The sequence below is a fragment of the Acinonyx jubatus genome, chromosome D1, assembly GCF_027475565.1.
Source record: "Acinonyx jubatus isolate Ajub_Pintada_27869175 chromosome D1, VMU_Ajub_asm_v1.0, whole genome shotgun sequence".
Classification (NCBI taxonomy): Eukaryota; Metazoa; Chordata; class Mammalia; order Carnivora; family Felidae; genus Acinonyx; species Acinonyx jubatus.
The window spans coordinates 95196650-95220465 of NC_069390.1; the positions used below are offsets into that span (position 1 = coordinate 95196650).

General features: G+C 50.1%; 1 protein-coding gene across 3 annotated transcripts in view; it reads right to left on the reverse strand.

The window, feature by feature from the left end:
* Positions 1–23816, reverse strand: part of GRIK4 (glutamate ionotropic receptor kainate type subunit 4) — a 428197-nt gene that overhangs the window by 38298 nt on the left and 366083 nt on the right. For all 3 annotated transcript variants that reach the window (XM_027036757.2, XM_027036756.2, XM_027036754.2), the window contains one exon: positions 6937–7050. In XM_027036757.2, coding sequence (XP_026892558.1) covers positions 6937–7050 — 114 coding nt within the window. The remainder of the gene's footprint in view (positions 1–6936; positions 7051–23816) is intronic.

A 23816-nucleotide genomic window follows, 5' to 3' on the forward strand; every position in this document is an offset into this window, starting at 1 on the left:
GATGGGTAGTTGGGAGTGTATGAACTTGCAGACCAGAAACTCGGATCAATACAACTTCCACCGTTGTGCTCCTTCCTCTTTCCATGGCACCGCCAGCCACCGCTAGCCTTAGAGTCCTTCCGTGTAAAACGGGAATCCCACTACCTGCCTCAGGGGATTGCTGTATGAAACCAGAGACTATAGGCGAACGAGCTCCATAAATAAAGAGATGCCAGGCAGATGTTAGTCAACACACAAGTATCCTGGACGTACACCCAACCTCGCTGAATATGTCAACTCTGAATTTTTTAAATGTAATTATGCATCTGGGGGCTATCTATGCCAAATGTCAAATCTCAGGTTGGCTTCCGGCACGCTCTGATGATGCCTTGCTACAACAGTCGGTGCGTGCTTGAGGAATACAAACTTACTTTAATATTAATCTGAGCAAAACATCATTAGGCAAATTACTGCTGCAGAAAGAGAGCAGAAACTGCATGAGACGCTCTAATGTTAAATAGGAATGTGTTCGTTTTTCTGGGCTCTTCTCCCCTCCATTCACACAGATCTTTGAGAGCTTATGGTGTGCGTCAATTTCATTAAACCTGGCACTGCAGATGGCCTAGGGGTTCTACTGTTACAGTATATGCAGAACTTCTCAGTAAGAATGAAGGAGCCGATATGCCAAGGAAATCGAGACAGCCTTGAACTTCAGATGTCCTGTCACTTGATTCCCATCCGTAGAGTACCAGGGGACACCTCAGATTCTAATGGCTGGACCCCGTATGTATGGCTTGGGAGATCATCTGGCCCCGGCCAGGGATTCCGATGCCCCGTCAGGTGGGTACGATGCTGCATGTAGGATACGCGGGCTCAGGGCGGGAGGGAGAAGTGAGTCCTGGTGGCAGCCATGTAGGCCTGGAGCAGAAGATGCCCCTAGGATGCCCGTGATATCTGCCTCCCATCTCTTCCTGTTCTCAAGACCACCGGACTCAAGGTCAGGGAGAAAAAAAAAAAAAAAGAAATCTATTTAGGGCATTCGTTCTGCTGCTTGGGATACTAGGCCTCCTAACGGAAGTCAGGCTCCTAGGGCTCTGTACGGCGCCATCAGGAGCCACAAAGGAAGGTGGTGCTCACTGCCCACAGGACCACAGGGTACTTCCCTCATCCTCCTTCCTGCCTTTCTTCTCTCCATAGTTACGAAGCTAATATTGCCTGTTTGGGATGATCACGTTTCCATACCAGAAATCAGATCATAGAAATGTATGGCCTGACAAGAGGGTACCTTCTCCTCAATGTATCTCCCACTAGGATCCACTTGAGGAGAGATGAAGAATAGTGCAACACAGCATATGAATGCTATACTAGAGGTGTGGGCAGGGGGCAGCTGCTCGGGGAAAGAAGCAATCGGCTCCATCCGGGGGACTCACGCTGAAGAGCAAGTGCCATTTGAGCTGGGTATTGAAGGCTAGGGAGGAGTCTGTTACATGGATGAGAGGCAAGCAGATGGGCATGAACCCAGGTAGGGGACAGGAAGAGGCCAGCTTGATGGTGAAGCGGCGAGCAGTATGCGGTACAGATGCCTGCGGTGAGGCGCGGAACAGGAAAAATCAGCTTTACTCTCCAGGCTGAGAAGGATGGACTTTGTCTTGCAAATGATGGGCAGCCAGTGAATGATTTGAAGTAGGAGGCTGATACGATTCCATTTATTTAAAAAAAATAACGGTAAACTAAAAAACTACAATCCTCAGCAAGTCACATACATTTACGAAATGTAACAGCTAACACTTTCTTGTGTATATGTCGGGCACTGCTGTAAGTGCATTACTTATGTACTGCTGTATCCTCATCAAATTTGCATGACAACCCATTTTCGCAGATGAAAAAACTGAGACACGGGTGATATGCAGCTCGTACGTGTTTGATCTGGTTCCAGGACTTTCACTCCACTGTGCTGGCAATGCCCTTGACCCCCCTTTAAAAAAATTTTTTTTAATGTTTATTTATTTTTGACAGAGAGAGACAGAGACAGAGCATGAGTGGGGAAGAGGCAGAGAGAGAGGGAGACCCAGAATCTGAAGCAGACTCCAGGCTCTAAGCTGTCAGCACAGAGTCCAACGTGGGGCTCGAACTCACGGACCGCGAGATCATGACCTGAGCCAAAGTCAGACACTTAACTGACTGAGCCACCCAGGCGCCTCTGGGCTCCTTTGATGAAGATACTGTACTGCATAAGAAACACTCTACCCTCAAGGAGAACACAAGCCACCATAATGGCAGCAGCAGGTTAGAGACAGAGAGAGCCTGAACCAGGTGGAGTCAGTGGGGGGGGGGGGGGGGGTGGAGAGCATACTTGAGAACTGTTTAGGAGGTGACCTGACCAAGTGAAGGTGGAGGGGTAAGAGAAGTGAAGGGCAGCTCAGCTCACTGGGCGGAGATGCGATGATCTGAGATGGGACAGAGGAGAAGCAGGCAGAACCAGACTGAATACAGCTTCTGACACTGTTTTTGAGGTGCCCGTGAGACATCCAGGGGCCCGTGAGACATCTAGGTGATGTCTAGTCATGTGTTCAGAATACGCTTCTAGAATTCAGGGGGGCGGTCAGGGCCAGATTTACAGATTTGGTAGTGGGTGAGATTACCCAAGCAGAGAGTTGTCAGAGTGAGAAGGAAAATGGGTCAGGGACATTCATGGAGTAGACAGACAGAGAAAGAGGGGTCCACAGAAATGCAGGAGAGGCAACGATCAGAACAGCAGGAAGAAACTGTGACCTGGATCCCAGGAATGGAGAGAGTGTTCAAAAGCGGGGGAGGGATCAACAACAACAAATGCCAAAGCCAGAATGCTCAGCTGGCCTCTGAGCGGCAGGGAGTAGGTGGTCCAGAGAGCGAAACATTCTTCTGATTTTGGTCCTAGAGATGCCTGGGCAGAAACAGACGTTATACCCCAACAGTGAGAAGAAGGAGAGGACCACATAATTACCTCTTGGTGATTCCATGTTCAAGAAAAACCCTAGGTAATCTCAGATTGTCGGAAATTCCCGAATTATTTCTGATTGCCTTTCAACTTCACAGACATTCCTGCCATCCTTATTATTTTGGAGGGTTCTGCGATATATTCTAAATAGGCATTTATACTCTGGGTTAATTATTTTAACCTTTGCACACAGGTTCGACTATCACCAGATGCTCACTTTTTGGTAATAATCACTCATGACTCAGGTGACCTCAGACATAGAATAAAGATAGAGATTCTAGGTCATGAATAGATTATAAGTGAAATTAAATTACCATATAGTTGTTCACAGGCAACTATCGATTAGAGAAAATTCACAAAATAATAAATACTCAGTATTCAACTTTAATTTTGTTAACTTAACACAATTTTATGAAAGATAGCTTCTCTGTGTAATTTTAGATCTAGGCTTTTGTGGTGAACTCGGCTGGGCTATCCTTCGGCATCCGCTGTTTCTGCCAGTTCAGGGTACAGATGTTTCAGATGCGGCCAAGTTCACCTCCAATTTGTTCTCACCAGGTCTCCTCTGGTTTCATTGATTCAGGATTGTTCTCTCCCCAGCTGACTTTCTGGTACTTTCTGAGCAAACTGCCTCACACACAGAATGCATTCAATAAATATTTGTTGAATGAATGCATAAACTGTCAGTTCTGCTTAGGGTAAGCTGTTCATGCCAGTACTCAGTTTTTACCCAGCTCGGCCCCCCGTGATAAATCAGATCTAAGCAGCCATGTGGCGTACTAGGCTGGAAGAGGGGAGGGGTCCTGAACAGAAAGGGGAACCGTATCAGTTAGGGTTCTCCAGAGAGACAGAACCAACAGGATATGTGTGTGTGTGTGTGTGTGTGTGTGTGTGTGTGTGTGTAAAGAGATTTACTTTAAGGAATTGGTTTATGCCATTGTGGGAGCAGTTAAGCCCAAATATATAAGGCAGGCTGGAAATTCAGGCAGGATTTCTAAGCGACAGTCTTGAGGCAGAATTCCTTCCGCTTCAGGAAACCTGTTTTTGCGCTTAAGGCCTTCAACTGATTGGATGAGGCCCACCCACCTTAGCAAGGGTAATCTCCTCTACTGATGATAGCGGTTAATCACCTCTACAAAATACCTTCACAGAAATCTAGGCATCACAGCCAAGGCAAGCTGACACATAAAACTTCACAACCCAAGAACTAATGCGGTCATGGGTTTGTGGTGGTAGGAAACACTTGGCCAACAATCCAATTAAGGGTGTCCGGAGGGTTGGTGAATGGGAATTTTGTTCTGGCCGGAGCTGATATTCCAGGCGGTGGTGGCCTGGGTGGTGAGGGCAGCCTAACAGCAGATGTCCCCAGGCAGTGAGTGGAAACACTTGGTGTCAGGTGCCTTCGCCCACACAGTCCATCGGGTCATGAGCGAGGCTCTAGAATCCTTGGCATTCATCAAGAGATCAAGGCCAGAGCCTAGTTGTACAGCCTGGCCACAGCAATGTGGCGTGGAGAAAGCTTCTATGTCCCCATTACTTTGGGATGCTCCCTCAGGGCTCGGTAGCAAGATTGGGATGGGGTGGGGTGGGTTCAAGAGACTGTGCTGGCAGGACAATAGCTGAGGGAGTAGTGACAGGTGTAAGGGTGACAAGAACACTGTCCCCAGAATTAGGAGACTTGGCTTCCAGGCCCAGCCCTGTATTTAGTTCCAAATGTGACTTTAGCTTCCTCACCTGTCACTTTGGAATTACAATACCTTCCCTCTTTTCTCAAAGAACAGTCCGAAGGACCGAATGAGAGAAGGCACACAAGAATGCTTTCCAGAACACGTTATCCAAAAAAGATCACACAGATGAGGGGGTGGCAAGCCTGGTGTCACAGAGAGAGCAAGCTCGAATCACACCATTCCTGGGTTTGAACTCTGCTCTTGCACTGTTATAAGAATAACCCGAGTATACTGGTGTCCTAGGGCCTGCTATGACAAAGTGTCAAAAATTGGGTGGCTTAAAAAAAACAGAAATGCACTGTCTCAGAGTTTGGAGGCTAGAGGTTCAAAATCAAGGTGTCAGTGGGGCCGTGCTCCCTCTGAAGGCTTTATAAAAATTTTTTTAAAACGTTTATTCATTTACGAGAGACAGAGAGCACAAACAGGGTAGGGGCAGAGAGAGAGGGAGACACAGAATTGAAGCAGGCTCCAGGCTCTGAGCTGTCAGCCCAGAGCCCGACGCGGGGCTGGAACTCACAAACTGTGAGATCATGACCTGAGCCAAAGTCGGACGCTCTACCGACTGAGCCACCCAGGCGCCCCTTAGGCTTTAGGGGAGGACTCCCTCCTTGTCACCTGAAACTTCAGGTGGCCCTTGGCGTTTCTTGGCTTGTAGATACATCATCCCAACCTGTCTCCAAATTCACATGGTCTTCTCCCCTGTGTCCCCATTTCTCTCTTTTTATACAGACACCTCTCATTGGATTAGGACTCACCCTAATCCAGTAAGACCTCATCTTAACTTGATTGTATCTGCAGAGACCCTGTTTCTAAATAAGGTCACAGTCACAGGTCCTGGGGCTTAGGACTTCAACATGTCTTTTGAGGGGATACAATTCAACCCATAACAAGAGTGCCTAACATCACAGGTGTCTGGCACATGGGAGGTGCTCCATGAACCGGAGTTCTCTTCGTCGTGAAAAAGAGGAGAGGGAATCAGAATCCCCCTTAATTCACGAGACACACACATCAGTGACAGCGTCTACAGTGACCAACTGCTCACATTTTTTCTGTTTTAGCCTAGAGGGCTTGGGATTTCGATGCTGCCTCCCCTCTCAGAGGATTGGCCTCCTTTCCTAAGACGGGCCGTGATCCGTGATCGTGATGGATGCTGAGGCCCAGCACAAGACAGCGCTCTTCCGAGCTGCTTGAATGGGCTCTGTGATGAGGGGACCTTTCCTCCTGCAGAAATGGGCCGTAGCAGCTACCAGCTCTGTGCGCCCAGGCTGGGACTGTGAATACAGGCAATCCCCTTTCTGCAGGGCTGGGATTTGGGGCCTGAGAAGGAGTCAGAAGCCAGAGGGTCACTTCTTCAGCTGGCCCGTGGGATGAGCTCTTGATCCCTCCCCTGTAGGGCAGCCTTTGGTGGTGCCAGGTAACACACTGGAAGACATCATGTTAACGTGACCTTGGGCACCTATAATGACTCGAGTACTGGGGGGGATCCACGTAACAGCTGTGCGCTTAGAGACAGTTTGGATGAAAGGATGAGAACAAGTTTCTTCTAGTTCAGTAAGAAAACTACAGAAAGTCAACTCTGCACAGGCAACGTAACTATTATCCACTTTGTGGATGGGGTACAGCCAGGGTACCCTGGCAGGCCCGTCCTCCACTGCCCATTGGTGTGCTTTCACAAACTCCTGTAGATGCTCACTGTACTCATGCCAGCCAACCTAACCAGAGAAGCCTTTCTTTTCTTTTGTTTTTCTTTTTTTTTCGAGGATACAGAAGAGGGGACAGACCAGAGATAAGCGATGTTATCTATTCACCAGTATGGATAACCCAGAGAGGAAAGAGTCTACATTCCCTCACCAGACGCAATGCTTGGCGTGAACCAAGGTGCACCGGGGAGTCGGTGAGATCCTTGAAAAGGCTGGGATAACTTATCGGGACTGGGGACCCTGTCCCCAGGCAGAAGCAGAGTGACCACTCTGTGGTCCCACACCCTGTACACCAAGGGATGAGCAATCACTCTTGGTCATCTCTATTCAGTGAGGCAGAAGCAATTTTTACTGGAAAGCCCACAAGTGTGACTTTTCCATTCTTCCTGTTTGCAAGTCCGTGCAGCTGATGGGGGAAAAAATAGCCCAGCTCATTTGCATTTAAGTCTTGAAATCTAAATATTTCCGTGAGTCATTCATTATTACCATATAACTCAGTGTTTGCATGCAAATAACTTTAATGACATAAATGCTTATAAAATAAGTCTCTTACCATATGAACTCGGTAAAGAATGCTAATTCCCAGAGTCATGAATGGCTTGGAGAAATCAATCACCTTCTCCCGTTCAGCAGTAATGGTGAGGCCTGCCACAGCCAGGTCTGCTTTCTGAAAGGACAGAGAAAGCCCATCAGTGGGGTGGCCTTGTTAGATGCAGGTATGGGGACTTGTGACCAGAGGTCATCACTACTGGGGAGATGTCACTCTAGTCTGGTTTCTCTGTGTGGGAAGTGACTCTAGATAGTCACAGTACATTCCAGGCCTGAACATAACAGGACATGGGTATTGAAGCTATAACTTATGGTCATTTGAGGTCAGACCCCTCTAAATACATCAGTAAGTATAAAAAGCCGGGGGCATCACTACAGACTGTTCAGAGATAGTCTCGAAACGCCCTAGGCAAGGGAAAACTGGCACATAGGCTGCTGGATTCTCAACATCAAGTAGTTTTTAAATTCAACTTCTTAATTTGCTCTGTCAACAGAACTTGATGGAGTTGCCAGGTTGTAGAGGACGCGTGGTGGGAGGCAGTTACAGTGAAAAACAAAAATGATGTAACCACGGAAATGAGAAACAATCTAATGCAACCCCACTCATTTCACGGTGAGGACACGGAGGCTCAAATTGAGCTGGTGGCCTGACGTCACAGAGTCTGTCCTTGTCAGAGCTGGGGCTGGACCCGGGGCCTCCGGGACCACTGGCCACTTACGTTGCTGTTAAGGTTAAAATTCAGGTGCCATAGAACTAAAAGAAGGGTCTCTGGCCCTTCATGCAAAACCACCAGAATCTGTTCCAAGGACATTTCTTTCCTTTCTTCCTTTCTTTTCTTTTCTTTTCTTTTTTCTTTTCTTTCTTTTCTTTCTTTCTTTCCTTCCTTCCTTCGTTCCTTTCCTTCCTCCCTTCCTTTTCTTTTCTTCTCTTTCTTTCTTTCTTTCTTTCTTTCTTTCTTTCTTTTCTTTCTTTTCCTTCCTTCCTTCCTTCCTTCCTTCCTTCCTTCCTTCCTTCCTTCCTTCCTTCCTTCCTGCTTCTACTTGCACCTCAGGTGCCCAATTTGGACAACAGTCTGTCCTGAATTCAAGCCCTCTGGGTAAGGAGATGCTATAGGCTTCCTCGATGCTCCTCTTGGCCAGAAAGTCCTTCCTTGAACCTAACTGAAACCCATCCTGTGGCAAAGCAAATTCAATTTCTTCCTATTGGGTCGGCTCCCTTTGCACATGGTAAGGAGGGGACAAGCCCAGAACTGTACACAGTTCTGGTCTGTGTGCTGCCCTCATCAACTAACTTAGCCTAGTCGCTTCATGTCTCTAGATGTCCTTGACCTCATCCTTAAGCCAAGGATGTGAGGTGAAGACAGGGCGAGGACCCTTCCCAGAAATTCTCTAACAGGGATTCTCCACATCTAGTCTCTGACCACCAGCATCAGAATCACCTGCAGGCCTTACAAAAATGCGAATTTCTAAATTTTCTTAATATTTATTTATTTTTGAGGGGGTGGGGGGGCAGAGAGATTTTTTTAAATGTTTATTTTTTTTGAGAGAGAGATGGGGAGGGGGCAGAGGATCTGAAGTGGGCTCTGTGCTGACAGCAGAAAACCTGATATGGGGCTTGAGCTCATGAACCGTGAGATCATGACCTGAGTCGAAGTCAGATAGTTAACCAACTGAGCCACCCAGGTGCCCTTAAAATGCAAATTTCTGAGTCATATCCCAGACCCCCTGAATCAGACTGTGCTGGCGGGTCACCAGCATCTGTATTTGTAACAAGTTGCCCACGTGATCCTGACTACCACTAATATTGAAGAGCCATGTTTTATAACCGGGGCGTGTATCTCAGACTGGCCTCCACTGGTTTCCATTTCAGCTTAACTCCTTCTTCTAATTCTGGTGGATCAGCTGATGGAGAAGAGGTAGAGAGAAATAAGAAAGGGAAGTGTCCGGCCATCTACAAACAGGCCGGGCTGTTCTGAACGAGTGCACACACATATACACACACACACACACACGCACGTACATGATTCTTCCTAAATCACTGCAAAGAGAATAGAGAGATAGACACGCTGGCCCTCATTGTGCACACAAGGGAATCTGAGATTTGTGTACAAGAAGGATAAATCCATTGGCAAAGGTCAGTCTCTTCTGCATTTCAACCTTGAGTCTCCACTCCTGGTCCGTGTTCTGTCTGCCAGAGCGGTCACGTGATCCTGGCATAGGTTAACAAACTCAGGGCCTTATAAAGTGAGTTCGGGCTTAAATAAAAGAAACAAGGGTGAAGACGTAAGAGATTTTTAATAAAAAATAAACATGTGAATGCCTCATTGTGCTCATTCTGCGTTTCTCCAAGAGAGCGCTGATCGCTGCTATCAAGTGAATCAATCCTTGAGACTAAAAAATGAAGTTTGATGAGAAGATTGTTAACACCTTCATTTGGGACACTTTGGAGGGCTGCTGGGGCCTTTCAGAACCTCAGCTCCCCGATGACAGCGGCACTGGCTGGAGGCCCACTCGAGAGCACAGGGGTACAGCAACAGAAATCAACCAAGCACAAAGGCCCAGCAGGTGCGATGTCAGACTCATGAGTGTGGGTTTCCAGCCAATTGGCAGCCCAAGCCCTGCATGAACCTTTGGAGGAGACGAGTTAAGTGGGTTGGATTGAAGGAACTGAAGAAAAGATCAGGAAAACCAAAACTCATAAAACGGGCAAAGGTACACAGTTTCTGGTCCCTCCTCTGATTATTTAAGAGCACATATTCCATCCACCCCCCAAATTCACCAAATTCAACAACTCTATCCCCAAGTTTCTTAATTTTTTGATGTTTGTTTATTTTTGAGAGAAAGAGAGAGAGAGAGAGAGAGCGAGCATGAGTGGGGGAGGGGCAGAGAGAGAGGGAGACAGAATCTGAAACAGGCTCCAGGCTCCAAGCTGTCAGCACAGAGCCCGATGCAGGACTTGAACCTACGGACTGTGAGATCATGACCCGAGCCAAAGTCGGACGCTCAGCCGCCGAGCCACCTAGGCGCCCCTCTATCCCCAAGTTTCTTTTCCTCACACAGCTTTCCTCCAAAAAGGGCAAACTTTGAATTGAAATTTGGAAATCATGGCACACGTTTATAAACGTTGGCCAACAATGACATTATGGTAAAACAATTCCATATGGAGAGAAAGGTGGAAATGGACGGTGTCACAGGAGTGATACTTTCCTGGGTGCTTACAGAAGAACTACCACATACCCAGAGGGGGTGTGTGCCCCAGGCTCAGACAGGGCATTTCTGCCCACTCACAAAGAGACGCTTCCCAAACTAGTTGGGGGCAGGGGAGGCAGGAAAGGAGGGGTGGGGTGGGAAAAAGCCAGAAGAAACCATGGAGGTGTGCTCGTGGCTGTTTCTTACACTTAATCAACTTAGTATAGAATAGTAATTGTCTACCCTGGCTTCCATGCATCCTGAAGTATCAGCAACAACCTCTCAGGGTCAGGTTATTCCAAAAGATGTGCCTGCATTTTATTTCGTCTTAGTTAAAAAGACATTCTGCTACAGGAGCACCTGGGTGGCTCAGTCGGTTAAGTGTCTTACTCTTGGTTTCGGCTTAAGTCACCATCTCACACTCCCTTGTGTTGGAGCCCCGCATCGGGCTCTGCGTTGTGAGCACAGAGCCTGCTTGGGATTCTCTCTTCCTCTCTCTCTCTCTCCGCCCTTCCCCCACTCACGCCACCTCTGTCTCTCTCAAAATAAATAAGTAAACCTTAAAAAAAAGACATTATGCTATACAGCCATCTTCGATGAGATGATATGCCACGAAACCAAATGGACGGTCAAAGTGAGGTGGGAATGTTAAACTGTTAGCAACTGTCAATGTGGGGGAAGGAAGGAAGTACGGGCATGCCGATAGCCCAGGCCAGCCCTGCCGGGTCTCTTGGCTGCTCACAGCAGGAGGGCTGTGCTCTCCCGTGGAAAAAGCAGAGGGCAGGACATCTCAAGACCCGGCTGTTGCTGCAGCTGGGCCACAAACTCACGGTGCCCGTGGGCAAGTCATTCCCTTTTCTGGGCCAAAGCTGTAGCCACTGTAAAATGAAAGGGTTCAACCAAATGCCCTCTAAACTCTTCTTCCAGCTCCCAGACCTCACGCTTGGCATTTCGCTTTGCTAGAAGAGGCGGAGCTTAGTTTAACGGACTCCTTTTGCTCAAGGAGATGACGGCGGTCGGCAGAATCGGATGCTGTGGAGCAGTTGGGGAGAATGAGCTCAGAGGAGGAAACTGCCAGACGTGTCGGCAAAGAGCAGCAGCCGACAGGGACCCCAGGCAGGGGAAGGAAATCCAGAGAGGTCAGGAAAGTGCACCACCATCTGGAGAGCAGGTCCGGGAGCGGTCCCACGGGCAGGGAAACCAGAAAAGGCTGGGACCCCCAGAGCCAGAGGAAGAGAGGGAGAGCTGACAAAAGAGAACTGGTAGAGAGTTCTGTATGCAGCATGGTGGTCCTGGTCTCGGGGTGTTAAGAGTGTGTGTGTGTGTGTGTGTGTGTGTGTGTGTGTGTGTGCGCGCGCGCGCGCGCACGCGCCGGCACACAGGGGCGTATAAATACATTCCCTCCGAAAACCCGCTCTCCTCCCCATTTTCAATTGAAAGTGTTCTTTGAAGAGCTTAATGTTCTGCCTCTGAGAGATCCCCCTCTTTTATCTCCTGGATGTTTGTAGAATTTACAAGGGGAGGGCAGGCTGGAGCCAGCCTGGAGGTGACTTCCAAAACAGACTATCCTTTGCCTCGTGGAGTTTAATAGGGGTCATGCAACTGCCTCCATTGCTATCAAAGCCTGGAGGCCCAGTGTGGCTGCCGCTCTCCTCGCGGGAGCTGGGGCTTGGCTGGGAAGAAGGCGGCAGGTTCCCAGCAGGGCTCCCGGGTCGCCTGAACCTGCTGCCGCCACCCTGCGCCTCCCTGAGAACACCACTACCGCCGGGAAGGCGGGAAGGCGTCTGATGGCCGCAGATCCCGGACAGCCCGAAGGGAACACTCTTCTGTGTCCTTCTCCTCTTTCAGAGAGCTGCTGCCCTCTTTCGGGCAACATGCGCTCCCATCCCCTCAGCAGTGCCCCAGCAGCACTGGCCGATGGCCTCCGGTGGCCTCAGCCCAGCCTCCCCCTCCCACCTCCCAGAGAACCAAGCTAAAGAGAGGTGGGACAGGGCGGAAGGCCATGTGCCCAGAGCAACTCGGCCTCTCTGGGACTCATTTTACCGGGCTATACAGTGTGGGCAATGCCTGGGAGAGTCCAGAGAGATGCTGGGCCTATGTCTGGAGTGGCCGTTGACACAGGGCTAAGACTCAGCCTTCTGTGTGGGGCAGACCTGTCTCGACTCTGTTAGTACGCACTTGTTTGCTCTGTGACTTTAGGCGACACACTGAACCTCTCTAAGCCCCAGTCTGCTCATATGCAAAGTGGGGGTCATCACAGTGCCTACCTCCTAGAATTGCTGAGAAAGCGAATGGTTCAAAGTAAGTACTCGGTAAATGTTTGCCTTTAGGATGATAATCTCAACAAGGGCCTCTGGAGACGGTATCTTAACCCGGGATGAGATATCTTAACCCGGGATGAGTAGGAACGTCTGGGCGGGGGTGCCGGGGGCAGCCAGGCTGTTCTACTTCCAGGTAGGGCAGTGGCCTCTGGACACTTGGCCCCTGGTGGTCTTTCCCGGGTGACCTGGGACATGCACAGAGCTGTGCTGACAGGACGTGCTTCTCTGGTGTGGCTGCCTGTCTCTGAAGGTTCACCTAAGGACCCTCTGAGGCCTCATGCTGTCCCCACGCTTAGAAAACTCAGGGAAAAAATGGACACTCAGCTTGGAAACCAAACTCAGTCATTTCCCACAGTGTCTTCCTTGTTATGTGATCCTCCTCTGGGGACAGCAGATGAAATGACCTCCCCAGCTTCCTTTGAATTCTCGGATCCGCTGTGCTATCTCTGATGGGCTTCTAGATCTTTTTTCTCTGGCTTTTTTTTTACCGGGTCCCCCTGCCCCCCCCCACCCCCAAGTCCTCAGTTTCCTGCCCCCTGGGCGGCGGGGGGCCCGGCTGTTTTTCCATGCCAGCCGCTTTCCGCCCCTTTGCCAGTCACATCTGTACATCCCTTATTTCACCTGCTACTCAGGCCCCATAGTGCCTCCCATTCTTTGCTGCCATTTATTTAACTCTGTAATTGTGTTACTTAACTCTGGAAAGCTTTGGGAGGCTACAGTTGGAATGAGAAAATGCTACACAGAATGAGGTTGTACTGAGCATTCCTGGAAACCTTCACTCCAAGGTAATGGTGTCTGGAGATCCCTTGTATATCGAAGAGGCTTACAGAATTCCAAGCAAGGCCGGTCTGAGGCTGCAAGATGGGAGCGGGCATAACGCATATAAATACCCAGATAGGGAGGAGCTCTGTCTGAGTCCATCAGGGAGGCTTGCCAGGGAAGGATAACTAACACACATTAGGCCCTGGCTGAGGATGATATGGGGCCACTGAGCAGGCGCTGTGTCCCGGGTTCCCCCCTTGAGTGTGGGCTCTCGGGGTAGGCAGCAACAGCCTGCACAGCCCCCACTGTCCCCTCCTCCTCTGCAATGCTCAGCATTCCCTCACCCCTCTTTACGGACTCTCCACCTTGCTGTAGGCAGCGTGCAAGGTGCTGAGATACAGGCGTGGCCCCGTGCGGCAGAGGGCTCGCAGTCCGGAGGGGAGGTGGACAGTCATGAGACGGTCGAACTATTTGTAAAGTTACAGCTGCAACAGGTTTTATAAAAGGGTCATATAAGGCACTATGAGAAGGTACAAGAAGGGGTTTGACAGAGTCTGGGAGGTCTATGGGGGCTTCCCCCAGAGGAGATGCAGTTGCCTGAATAGGAGCTACCTGTGAGAAGGCCTGGGGTGAGCACGCCCAGTGGAAGGACAGCATGTGCCAAGGCCCCGAGGCAGAAAGGGACTTGGTGCATTCCAGAGATTGGAAGAAAGCCAGAGTGGCTGGAGGACACAGGACTGAGAAGCCTGCTATAAGATGAGGCTGGAGAGGCAGGCAGAAGAGGCGACAGCTTGAAAAGAACTTGGATGGCCCTGAGTATTTTAAGCAGTGGATGGCCTACAAGATACAGTTTGGAATACTAACCTCGCTAACACCTATAGCCCTTCCTGTGTGTCAGGAGCTGGACTGAGCACATTATGTGTGTCATCTCACTTACTGCTCACAAAACCCCTAGGAGGTAAGTTACTATTATTATCCCCATTTTACAGGGCACAGTGAGGCATAGAGAGGTTAAGGAACTTGCCCAAGGTTGCACAGCAAATAAAAGGCAGAGCCAGGATTCCAACTTGGGCAGTTTCATTTCAGAGGCTGTATCGTGAATCTGCACCAAATTCAATTGGCTCTAGTGAAGAAAAAAGATTAAAGAGAGGCAAGAAAGGACCATCTTCATTATTATCTCCCCATGTTCGCTATTTAAAAAAATTTTTTTTTAACATTTATTCATTTTTGAGAACCAGAGAGAGGCTGAGCATGAGTGGGGGAGGGGCAGAGACAGAGGGAGACAGAATCCAAAGCAGGCTCCAGGGTCTGAGCTGTCAGCACAGAGCCCGATGTGGGGCTCAAACTCGAGGAGTGCGAGATCATGACCTGAGCCGAGGTCGGACGCTTAACCGACCGAGCCACCCAGGCGCCCCGCTTGTGTGCCATTTATACCACTCCACACAGGGCAACCTGATGTCCATGCCCCCACTCCATCAACATCAGCCAGCTGGACATGGTACCACGTCCCAGAGATGCTTTCCAGCCCTTATCTTGCTGAACCTCCTAGCCAGCCATTCTTCTCAGTCCCTTGCCCGGCCCTCCTGAATGAGGTCAATGTCAAGGACACACAGCCCTCCCTCCACGTCTCTGACTCCATTGCCACGCATCACCGGCACCAGGCCAAATCGGGCTCACGTTCCAGCCCTGCCAGTCACCGACTGTGTGACAGTGGGTAGGTTTTACATCCCCTCCAAACTCACTTTTCGCTTCTGTAAGTGGAGATGATAATCACCAGCTCAGGGCTGTTGGGAGGACAAATGACATGTAACGCACAAAGCACGGGGCCCGGCATATACAGATGCTCAATACATAGTGGCTATTAATATTCTTTTTCTAAAAAGATGAACTTTGACACCACGACAACTCTACCCTTTCTCCCTCTTAAAAAATTATCCACGATCCTCACTCCCCTGAAGTCCGCCCTCATGAACTCCTGTGACTTCAGCCTCACTTCCCAGGACCCTTTGGGCTCCCCCACCCTGCACCAGTCTGGCTCGGCTGACTCCAAACACCTTGTACTTCCTGACAGCAGTGGCTCCCAAGGTGTTGCTTCCTCCACCTAGAATGTCCAACCCACATCGCCACCTACCCTCCAAGCCCATTCACAGCTTACCTCCTCTGCAAAAACTTCTATCGCCTCCCCAGGAATGAGCCCGTCCTCATATCACCAAAGGTGATAAGACACTGTTTATACCACTCACGTGGCATAGGCCATATAATGCCCTGGATTCGAACAGGGGGCCAGGGCTCGTACTCGAACTCTGTACTTACTAGCTGTGTGACCTTGGGAAAGGACTTACCTTCTCTGTGCCTCAGTTTCTTCTTCCATCAAGTGGGCATAACAGCAGTTCCTACCTTCATGGGGCCTCTGTGGGAATTAAATGAGGAAGCCGTGCAAAGCCTCTGCCTGGCACAGAATAACTCAGAAGATATTAGCCTTTCTAATTATTCTTAGTGTCGTTGTAGACATTCATATCTTAGCTCCCCATTGGATTATAAGAAGCAGGGACAAGGATTTTAAAATGTTTAATGCATATAGCATTTCAAAGTTGCCATTGGTCTCATTTTACAAAGAAACCGAGGCCCAGAGAGGTTAGTAATTTGCTCAAGTACACAGAGCTAGGACAAGGAGAAAGTGAGCTTCAGACCCATATGGAGTATTAGGACCATTTATGTGGCTTTCTGATGGCTGCACTGGGCACAGTGATTTTCCCAAAGTGGGCACACGGCGAGTCCCTAATGAACAACCAGGACGGCCCACGGTGCAGGACACGGGAGGACAAGCCACCAAACGTGGCCTGCCCTCGAGTCCCTTCGCGCTGACAGCAGAATCAGGCAGATGTCTGACACGTGCCTGTAAGCAGGGGGGATTTTATCAGGAAGTCAGAATGTTACAACCGGATTCAGGTCATGACCCGGATGCGGTCAGATACAATCCTCATCCTCCAGCCTAAGGCAGGTTCGGGGCCCTGGATCCCGGCCAGAGGGCTCCCTTTTCCCCTTATACCCTCCCAGGCCCGGTCCCCCCGTAAGCCCGCTCAGGAGAGAGCTTGCCCAGGCTCTGTGCTTACAGGCGGCTGTCAGGGGAGAGGTGTTCGTTCTCCCCCCAGGAAAGTCTAGGGATGGTGAGGACAGTCACGTCCTCGCTGGGCCCGGTGGCCGGAGAGAAGAGGAAGGGCTGGCTCCATGGAGCCAGTTTCTAGACTCTGGCCGGCCCTCAGTCCCTGCTGTGCAGTGGAACAGATTAACATCTGCAGCTCAGCCCATTTGAAATTAGATTATCTGCTTACTTCCTGTCTTTTGATCGATTTACCTGCTAGGTGTCTTCCTCCACCCCCCTCCCCGCCACCCCCCGCCTAGTGAGATGCCCAGGGACCTGCGATGACTCACTGAGGTCACCAGGCAGAGCGGCAGTGGATTCTGAAGGAGACGGGGGAAGCTCACTCCCACTCCTGGCGCGAGCTTCGGCAGAAGTCATCATTTAGGCCTTCCTAATAACATGCCTGAGAAGGGCGCACATCTGCTCTCCTCCCACAGGAGGCAGGCTGTCTTCCCCCTCCTCCCCGTGGGCACTGGGGCCGAGCATGAACTCACTCTCAGGGCTCACATGCCATCTGCACCACGTCCGGCGTCCTCGTCCACTGGGGACACTGGATGCCAGCCCCACCCCTTCTGCTTTCAGGACACGGGAACAGGGGTAAGGGCAAAGACAAGAGCACCCAGTTAGCACGCACGCACGCACGCACGCACCGACCAGCCAGCACCCGGGCCCCCGAGGCTGCCCGCCCCTATCGAGGGGGAGGCTCTGATCGGAGCTTTCGCGAACCGGTCTGAGCCCAAATGGGTGGGATTTATCCGTGCTCACTGGGCTGGGCCCATCCTCAGTAATGCTCGGGGAGCAGAGGGCCAGAGCAGCGTTAGTATTCCTGGGGAAGCGGCGATGTCATTCGCAGGTCCGAGGGCTCCCCGGTGCTATTTCTCGAGGTGACAGTCTGCTCTCAGGGTTGGATGAATTTCTTTAGACTTAAATTAAAATCCCCATGAAATATTTAGTTGGCTCAGCTCAGGGCTGTATTATTGGCCTATGCGGGCAGATTTCAGTTAAGAACCAGGCTGAAGGTAAGAAGGGGTTGGCAGGTCAGCCACCGGAGGGTCTGAGCAAATGTTGACCGTTGACCTCTTGTCATAGTCTCCCGTTCACCGGCCATGGGCCTTCTTGCCTTTTGGGGTTAGACAGATGTCTGTTTAAATCCCAGCCCTGCCATTCGCCAGCTGAGCAAATTACCTCCAGTCCGGGCTTCAGTCTCCTCCTCTCTAAAATGGGTGAAATAATGTCTTTTATGTTTGCTGTGAGGATTAAATGTAATAACCTATGTAAACGGAGCTCAGGTGTGGTCCCGCCTCTTCCTCTCCCCTCTTCCAAATGTAGTTTTTCAAGGGTCTCTTGAAAACTAAAGCAGATTATGCTGTTCTAGTCTGTATTGACTTAATCTTTTTTATGCCTGTGGCCCCTTTCAGCACTCTGGTGAGGTCTGTGAACCCCTTCTTTAGAAATGTTTAAAAATGATTATTCTGCCTGGGTGGCTCAGTCAGTTAGGCGTCCGACTTTGGCTCAGGTCATGATCTCACGGTTTGTGGGTTCGAGCCCCACGTCCGGCTCTGTGCTGGTAGCTTGGAGCCTGGAGCCTGCTTTGACTTCTGTGTCCCCCCTCTTTCTCTGCCCCTCCCCCGTTAGCACTCAGTCTCTTTCTCTCAAAAGTAAATAAAATAAAAAAAATTAAAAAATGATTATTCTATTTACTGTATTGCATAACTGTATTACACAGAAATACAGTTGTCAGGCTGTCTGGGTGGCTCAGTCACTTTAGCGTGTGACTTTGGCTTAGGTCATGATCTCACGGTTCGTGGGTTTGAGCCCAGCATCGGGCTCCATGCTGACAGCTTGGAGCCTGGATGGAGCCTGCTTCGGATTCTGTGTCTCCCTCTCTCTCTCTGCCCCTCCCTTGCTTGTGCACTCTTTCTCAAAAATAAATAAGCACTGGGGGGAAAAAAAAGAAATCCAGTTGTAAAATATTTTTACATCTTTGTGCTACAGTGACCTTGGAGCTACAGGTAGGTCTAAGACCAGCACTATACTGACACGACTAGTGACAAAGTCACAGGTATAGTTCATACCAGTATGCTTTGCTGCCCACATTCATAATTAAAGGAAATAACACATTTCAGTTTAAATTTAGAAACCAAATAGATGTAAATTTTTCTCTTCTAAGTTTATGGACTCTCCTGATGCTATCTATCCTCAGATCTTTGGGCGGACAGGCAAAGAACCCACAGAAACTTCTCAGCTTACAAACAGTACAGGCTGACCCTTGAACAATGCAGGGGGAGGGGTGCTGACCCCCTGCCCAGTCGAAAATCTACGTAAAACGTTTGGCTCACCCAAAACTTAACTACTAATAGCCTACTGTTGACCGGAAGCCTAACCGATAACAAACAGTTGATTAATTCGTATTTTGTAGGTCATATGCATTAAATATCATATTCTCACAATGAAGCGAGTAAAGAAAATGCTATTCAGAAAATACATTGTACTGTATTACACTACTGTACTGTATTTATAGAAAATAAATCTGTGTCTAAGTGGATCCAGGCCATTCAAACCCAAGTTGATCAAGGGTCAGCTGTAATCGTTGACCACGGCCCACGGGCGTCAGGGCCCGCAGCCTACTCACCACACTCCGGCCATGCTGGCCTTCGTCTTGCTCCTCCAACAGGGCAAGTTCATTTGCATCTTCACATCTACGTTCTTCTCCGGCTGCAGGGCTCTGCCTTGGCCTTGGCCTTGGCTAGGCTGGCTTCTTCCCACCGTTCAGATCTCCAAGTGGTTTTCCTTGTGTGCCCATCTAACGGACCCCTCTCTCTGACACTCTGTCTTATTGTCCTGTTGTGTCTTCTTCACAGCAAACATTACAATGCAAAGCTGTCTTATTTATGCATTCATTTCGCTGTTTATTGTCTAGAATGCAAGCTCCAGGAGGCAGGAGCCTGTAATGTGTTTTTTTGCTACAGCCTTATGAATACCCCATTTCCCCCAAACTGATAAATCCCCCAGGCCACGTGACAATAAAGTCATCAGCAGGCCGTGTGTTAAGAGGCACTAGATCCCTACTGGCAAGTTTTCATACTTCTGCCCGTCTCCCACTCCTGCCAGCTGCCAAAAAAGCCAGGTGGGATCTGGGGCACAGCGTGGGGCCCCGCCACTGAGCGCGGCTAACTGGCCCATGGGGGGATCAAACTCGCAGCCCTGACTTCATAAGCAGGGGGCTTGCACTGACCACGCCAGCTCTACAAGGTTCCGGGCCTACGCTGTGAGAGCACGTTCAGGTTCAGACAGGCTCAGGCAAGTGGCTTCTGCTGCTGGAGGAATCTGACAGCACCACTAGCCCACGATGCTGTCTTTCTTTTATTTCCCTTCCCACCTGTCAGTCTTGTAATGAAAAATGGTGTCACTCACAGGCCTGTTATTAGGACTGTTTCAGTGCGATGAAATCAAGTAGCACCAGATGTTGGAAGCATTGCTGAAGTTACAGAAGCTTCCCCTCCTCCCCCGTCTCTACTCCAAGCCGACAAGTCCCCTCCACTGTCTCACTCACCCCTCACTGTCCTGTTGGACAGGAGGGAGCCCCCAGCTCTGCTTCAGACTGGCCACTGAGCTGCCCCATGGCACGAGCAAGGGTGAGCAGTGATCTGACCAGTCAGATCCAAGAACTGGGTAGCCCCGGCTTTGTTCTCGTCTCTTATCGATATAGGCACAAGTCAGAACCGTTGCAAAAGGCAGGAGGGGAGGGCGTTTTCTCAGGGATCCCTGTAGTTTTTTGAGGAGAGAGCTAGAGACGTCGTCATAAACCTCTGGCCACTCTTCTCGGGTGGCAAAGTCCATCTGGTCGACTTCAGAAAGGTGTCCCACCTTGTTCATATGGCTCATGTGCCTACCAATAATAACATCCTCAAAGTGCTTTTCACAAGGCCGCATTTGGCTCCACAACAACTACAAGGTCAGCAGTAGCCAGTTTAGAGACTGGGGAATGAGGCTCAGCAGAGTTATGTGGTATTACATTGGCGGTAATGGTTGCCTTTGGGAAGGAGGGGTGTATAGAGAGAAAGGAGGCGTGTTGGCGGGGTGGGGACAAGGGGCCCTCAGCGTGCTGGTCATGGTGTTATTTCTTGACCCGGATGGTGATTCCATAAGTATGTCCCCTTGGTGACAATTCATCAAGCTGGCACTTAAGATTTATGTGCTTTTCTATACGTGTATTTAAATTAAAATGTTTTTCAAAAAGTTAAGTGATTTGCCCAAGTAGAAGAATGAATGGCTGCCTTCACGCCTGACACTGAGCACCTTGCTGACTCCGAAACCCACAGGGGCTGCAGCGGCTGCGTTAACTGTGCCACAGTCTGGGAATTTCACACACCCAAGAAAGGGACACTACTGTGGATCTCTGTTTAAACGCCCGAGTGATGGCTAATTCAAGAAGGACGGGAAGGAACAGCTGGATGTTTTAACGCGATTTGCATTCGCATCTGGAAGGAGAAAAGTCTAGCTCCCTAGTCTGGTCCAAACAGCTGAACAGACTGAAACTTCTGGACGAGCCAACTCTTTGTCCAATGAACACCGGGCAAAGCCCCAGGGAAGCCTGGCCTTCCCCTGGGGAAGCCTGCTGGGAGCTGCAATCACCCTCCAGCACTGAGTGCTTCCCATTCTAGGTGGGTCTTGAAACCTAGAGGAGAGGGGAAATTCAGCCTGTCACAGATTCAACAGCAATGCTCTCGTAGTGCTTTGTGACAGAGAGTTGTCAGAGGGCCCCGGGTTTAAGTCTGCCTCTTGGTAGCTGTGTGACCTTGGGCAACTCACTTAGCCTCTCTTAACTTGTCTCATGAGCAAAGTAGGAAGGGTAACAGCTTCTGTTTCACTGGGCTGTGAGGGTAAAATGAGCTAATGTACAGGGCCTGATGCAGAGGAAATGTTCATTGATCAACAAATGCTCACTGCCATTGTCACGCTGTTCCTGATCCTGGCATCCTGCCTCTATCCTGTCTGTTCTCTTTGAAGCCCCCAGGACCTGGCCTCTACTCTGGGCTGTGCCATCCTGCCTGGGGCAGGGCAGGGGGGTGGGTCCTCTGAAGGCTAAGCCCTTCTACCTGATTTGCTCCTATGTGAGTCCCCTTTGCTTTCGAATGACACCAACGTGCATGCGTGCTGTTACCTGACGCCATCCACCTTGTTTTGATCTCTTGCCTGTGGCCCCACTGTTCGCCACTCCCCAGCTGCCAGCCAGGGCCCCAGTCCACTGTTCCACTGCCATGCAGGATGTGGTGGGTCTGCTCAGGGTGTCTCCCGGATTTGGATAGGGGATCCATTTGGCAAGAGTCAACAGCATCTTTCCGAGCAGTCCAAATTCATTGAATGGACCCCAGGCTGCCATTTTAAAAGAGGTGGGCCTTTGTTCTGTTGCCTCAATTGCAAATGTGGACGCAGTTGGAGCAGGAATGTGTCACCAAGCAGGGGAGCATATCTGAGGGCTGCAGAAGATAAGGAATCATTCCACAGGTTCTAGAAAGGGTGGAGCAGAACAGGGCTCCCGGCTGCTTCGAGAGCTGCCAAAACACCACCATTGGCACGATCAAGACAGGCCTGGTTCTCATGCTGACAAATGGCGGGATGTCAGCTGCTCCTGACAAGCTATGGGATGGCAAGAAAAATAGTCTGTGAACAAGCCCCTCAAAGCACATAACGATTCTGGCCGAGAACTGTGAGACGGGGAGGCCAAGCCATGGCAACAAGCAAGTTGAACACCACAAGACCTTCTGGTGCAAATTCATTTCTGTGAGTGAGAGATGGCCAGAGGACAGAGGGAGCTGTCACATTCAGATTCTTTGAAGCAGGCCTATTTATTCACAGGAAGACAAGAGATGAGCAGGGCCTGCCTGCTGGGGCAGGGCAGGGAGCCACAGCAGCAGGATCTGATGACTGAGGTACCGCTAGGTAAGCAAAGCCTGGTATGTGTTCGGGGCGGCTCTGCACGGTAATTAAAAGAACACACTGTGGACCCATCTGAGCTTGGAGTCCGCCACTTTGCAGCCACCACGTGGCTTGGATGAGTTCACCTCAGGGCCTGTTTGCGGATCTACAAGACGGGGGTAAGAAGACATTGCCTTGGAAGGTTCTTTAACGATTAGATGAGATAATATTTGTAAAGCGATTGTTAGTACGTAGTGAGTGCTCGGTCAAAAGCGCCTGTTAATTATCTTTAGAGTACTTTCCAGCCAAGGGACAGGCAGAAGGTCAGCACAGGGAGCCACAAGGGCTTGAGCACGGCACATGAGTCTCAGGTGAGGTGACTCAGACGTCCGGGCAGGTGATCCGGGAGCCTGCTCCATGATGCTCAGGCCACTGCTACCCCTCAACACACAGACTCAGGAAACAAAGCCAGCAAGTACAACGGGACAACGTTTACTCCAAAGGCAGTTGGAAGATAAATGTATGTGATGGGGGCTGAGAGGATACCCAGTTAGACTAACTGAAGATGCAAGAGTGGACAGAGGTGAGCTGTGATTCGGGGAACAAATTAGGAGATGGGGGTCGGTGGGGGGGGGGGGTCAATTTAAAGCCAGACAACCAGCCCTGGACATTCCCATACCTTGGCGAGAGGACAGAGGGGTGAGGTTGCTTATGCAGGGGGGTGAGCTGGAGGCCCAGCTGTGCATTGTTGGGGAAGGCAGAGATTTATAGGAAGCCTGTGTAGGCCCGATGGCTGCTGTGAAAGGGCAGCCCCAGAGAAGACATCAACTCCTACAGCACCAACCTGCTGAACGCACCAGCATATCTAGGCCAATTGTGTGCTTTCCCTGTTGCTAGTCAAAGGGATCATCTGAAAACTTGTAGCTGGTTCTTAGCATCGGGCTGTTCTGTCCAGGCTTGAACTTTCTTGGGGCCAGGGGGTGTAATGGTCCGTTCTTTTGCACATGCCTTCACAGCATCCCATCCATCCATCTATCCATCTGTCCATCCATCTATCCCTCTGTCCATCCATCCATCCACCCACCCACCCATCCACTCATCCATCTATCCATCCATCCATCCATCTATCCATCCATTCATCTGTCCATCCATCCCATAATTGCTGAGTGCTAGTGTATGCTGGGCCTGTTCCAGATGCTACCAGTACACAAATAAGACCGATGTAGTCCCTGATCTCAGAGAACTCACATTCTAGTGAAGGGAGATGCACAAGAATCAAATAGTCCCATTATAAGCAAGAGGATTTCAGATGGTGATGATCTCTTTGAAGATAACACAACAAGGTAATGTGGTAGAGTGTAACTAAGAGAAAGGATGGGGGTTCCTTAGGGTGGCAGAGAAAGAATGTATCTTGGAGGAGGTGACACCTGGCTTAGACCTAAATAATGAGAGGGAAATAGTAGATTGGAGACTTGGGGAAAACAGACTTTTGGTAGAACGAAGAGCAAATGTACGGGTTGTATGTTGGCATGAAGCATGCTGTGTCCAAGG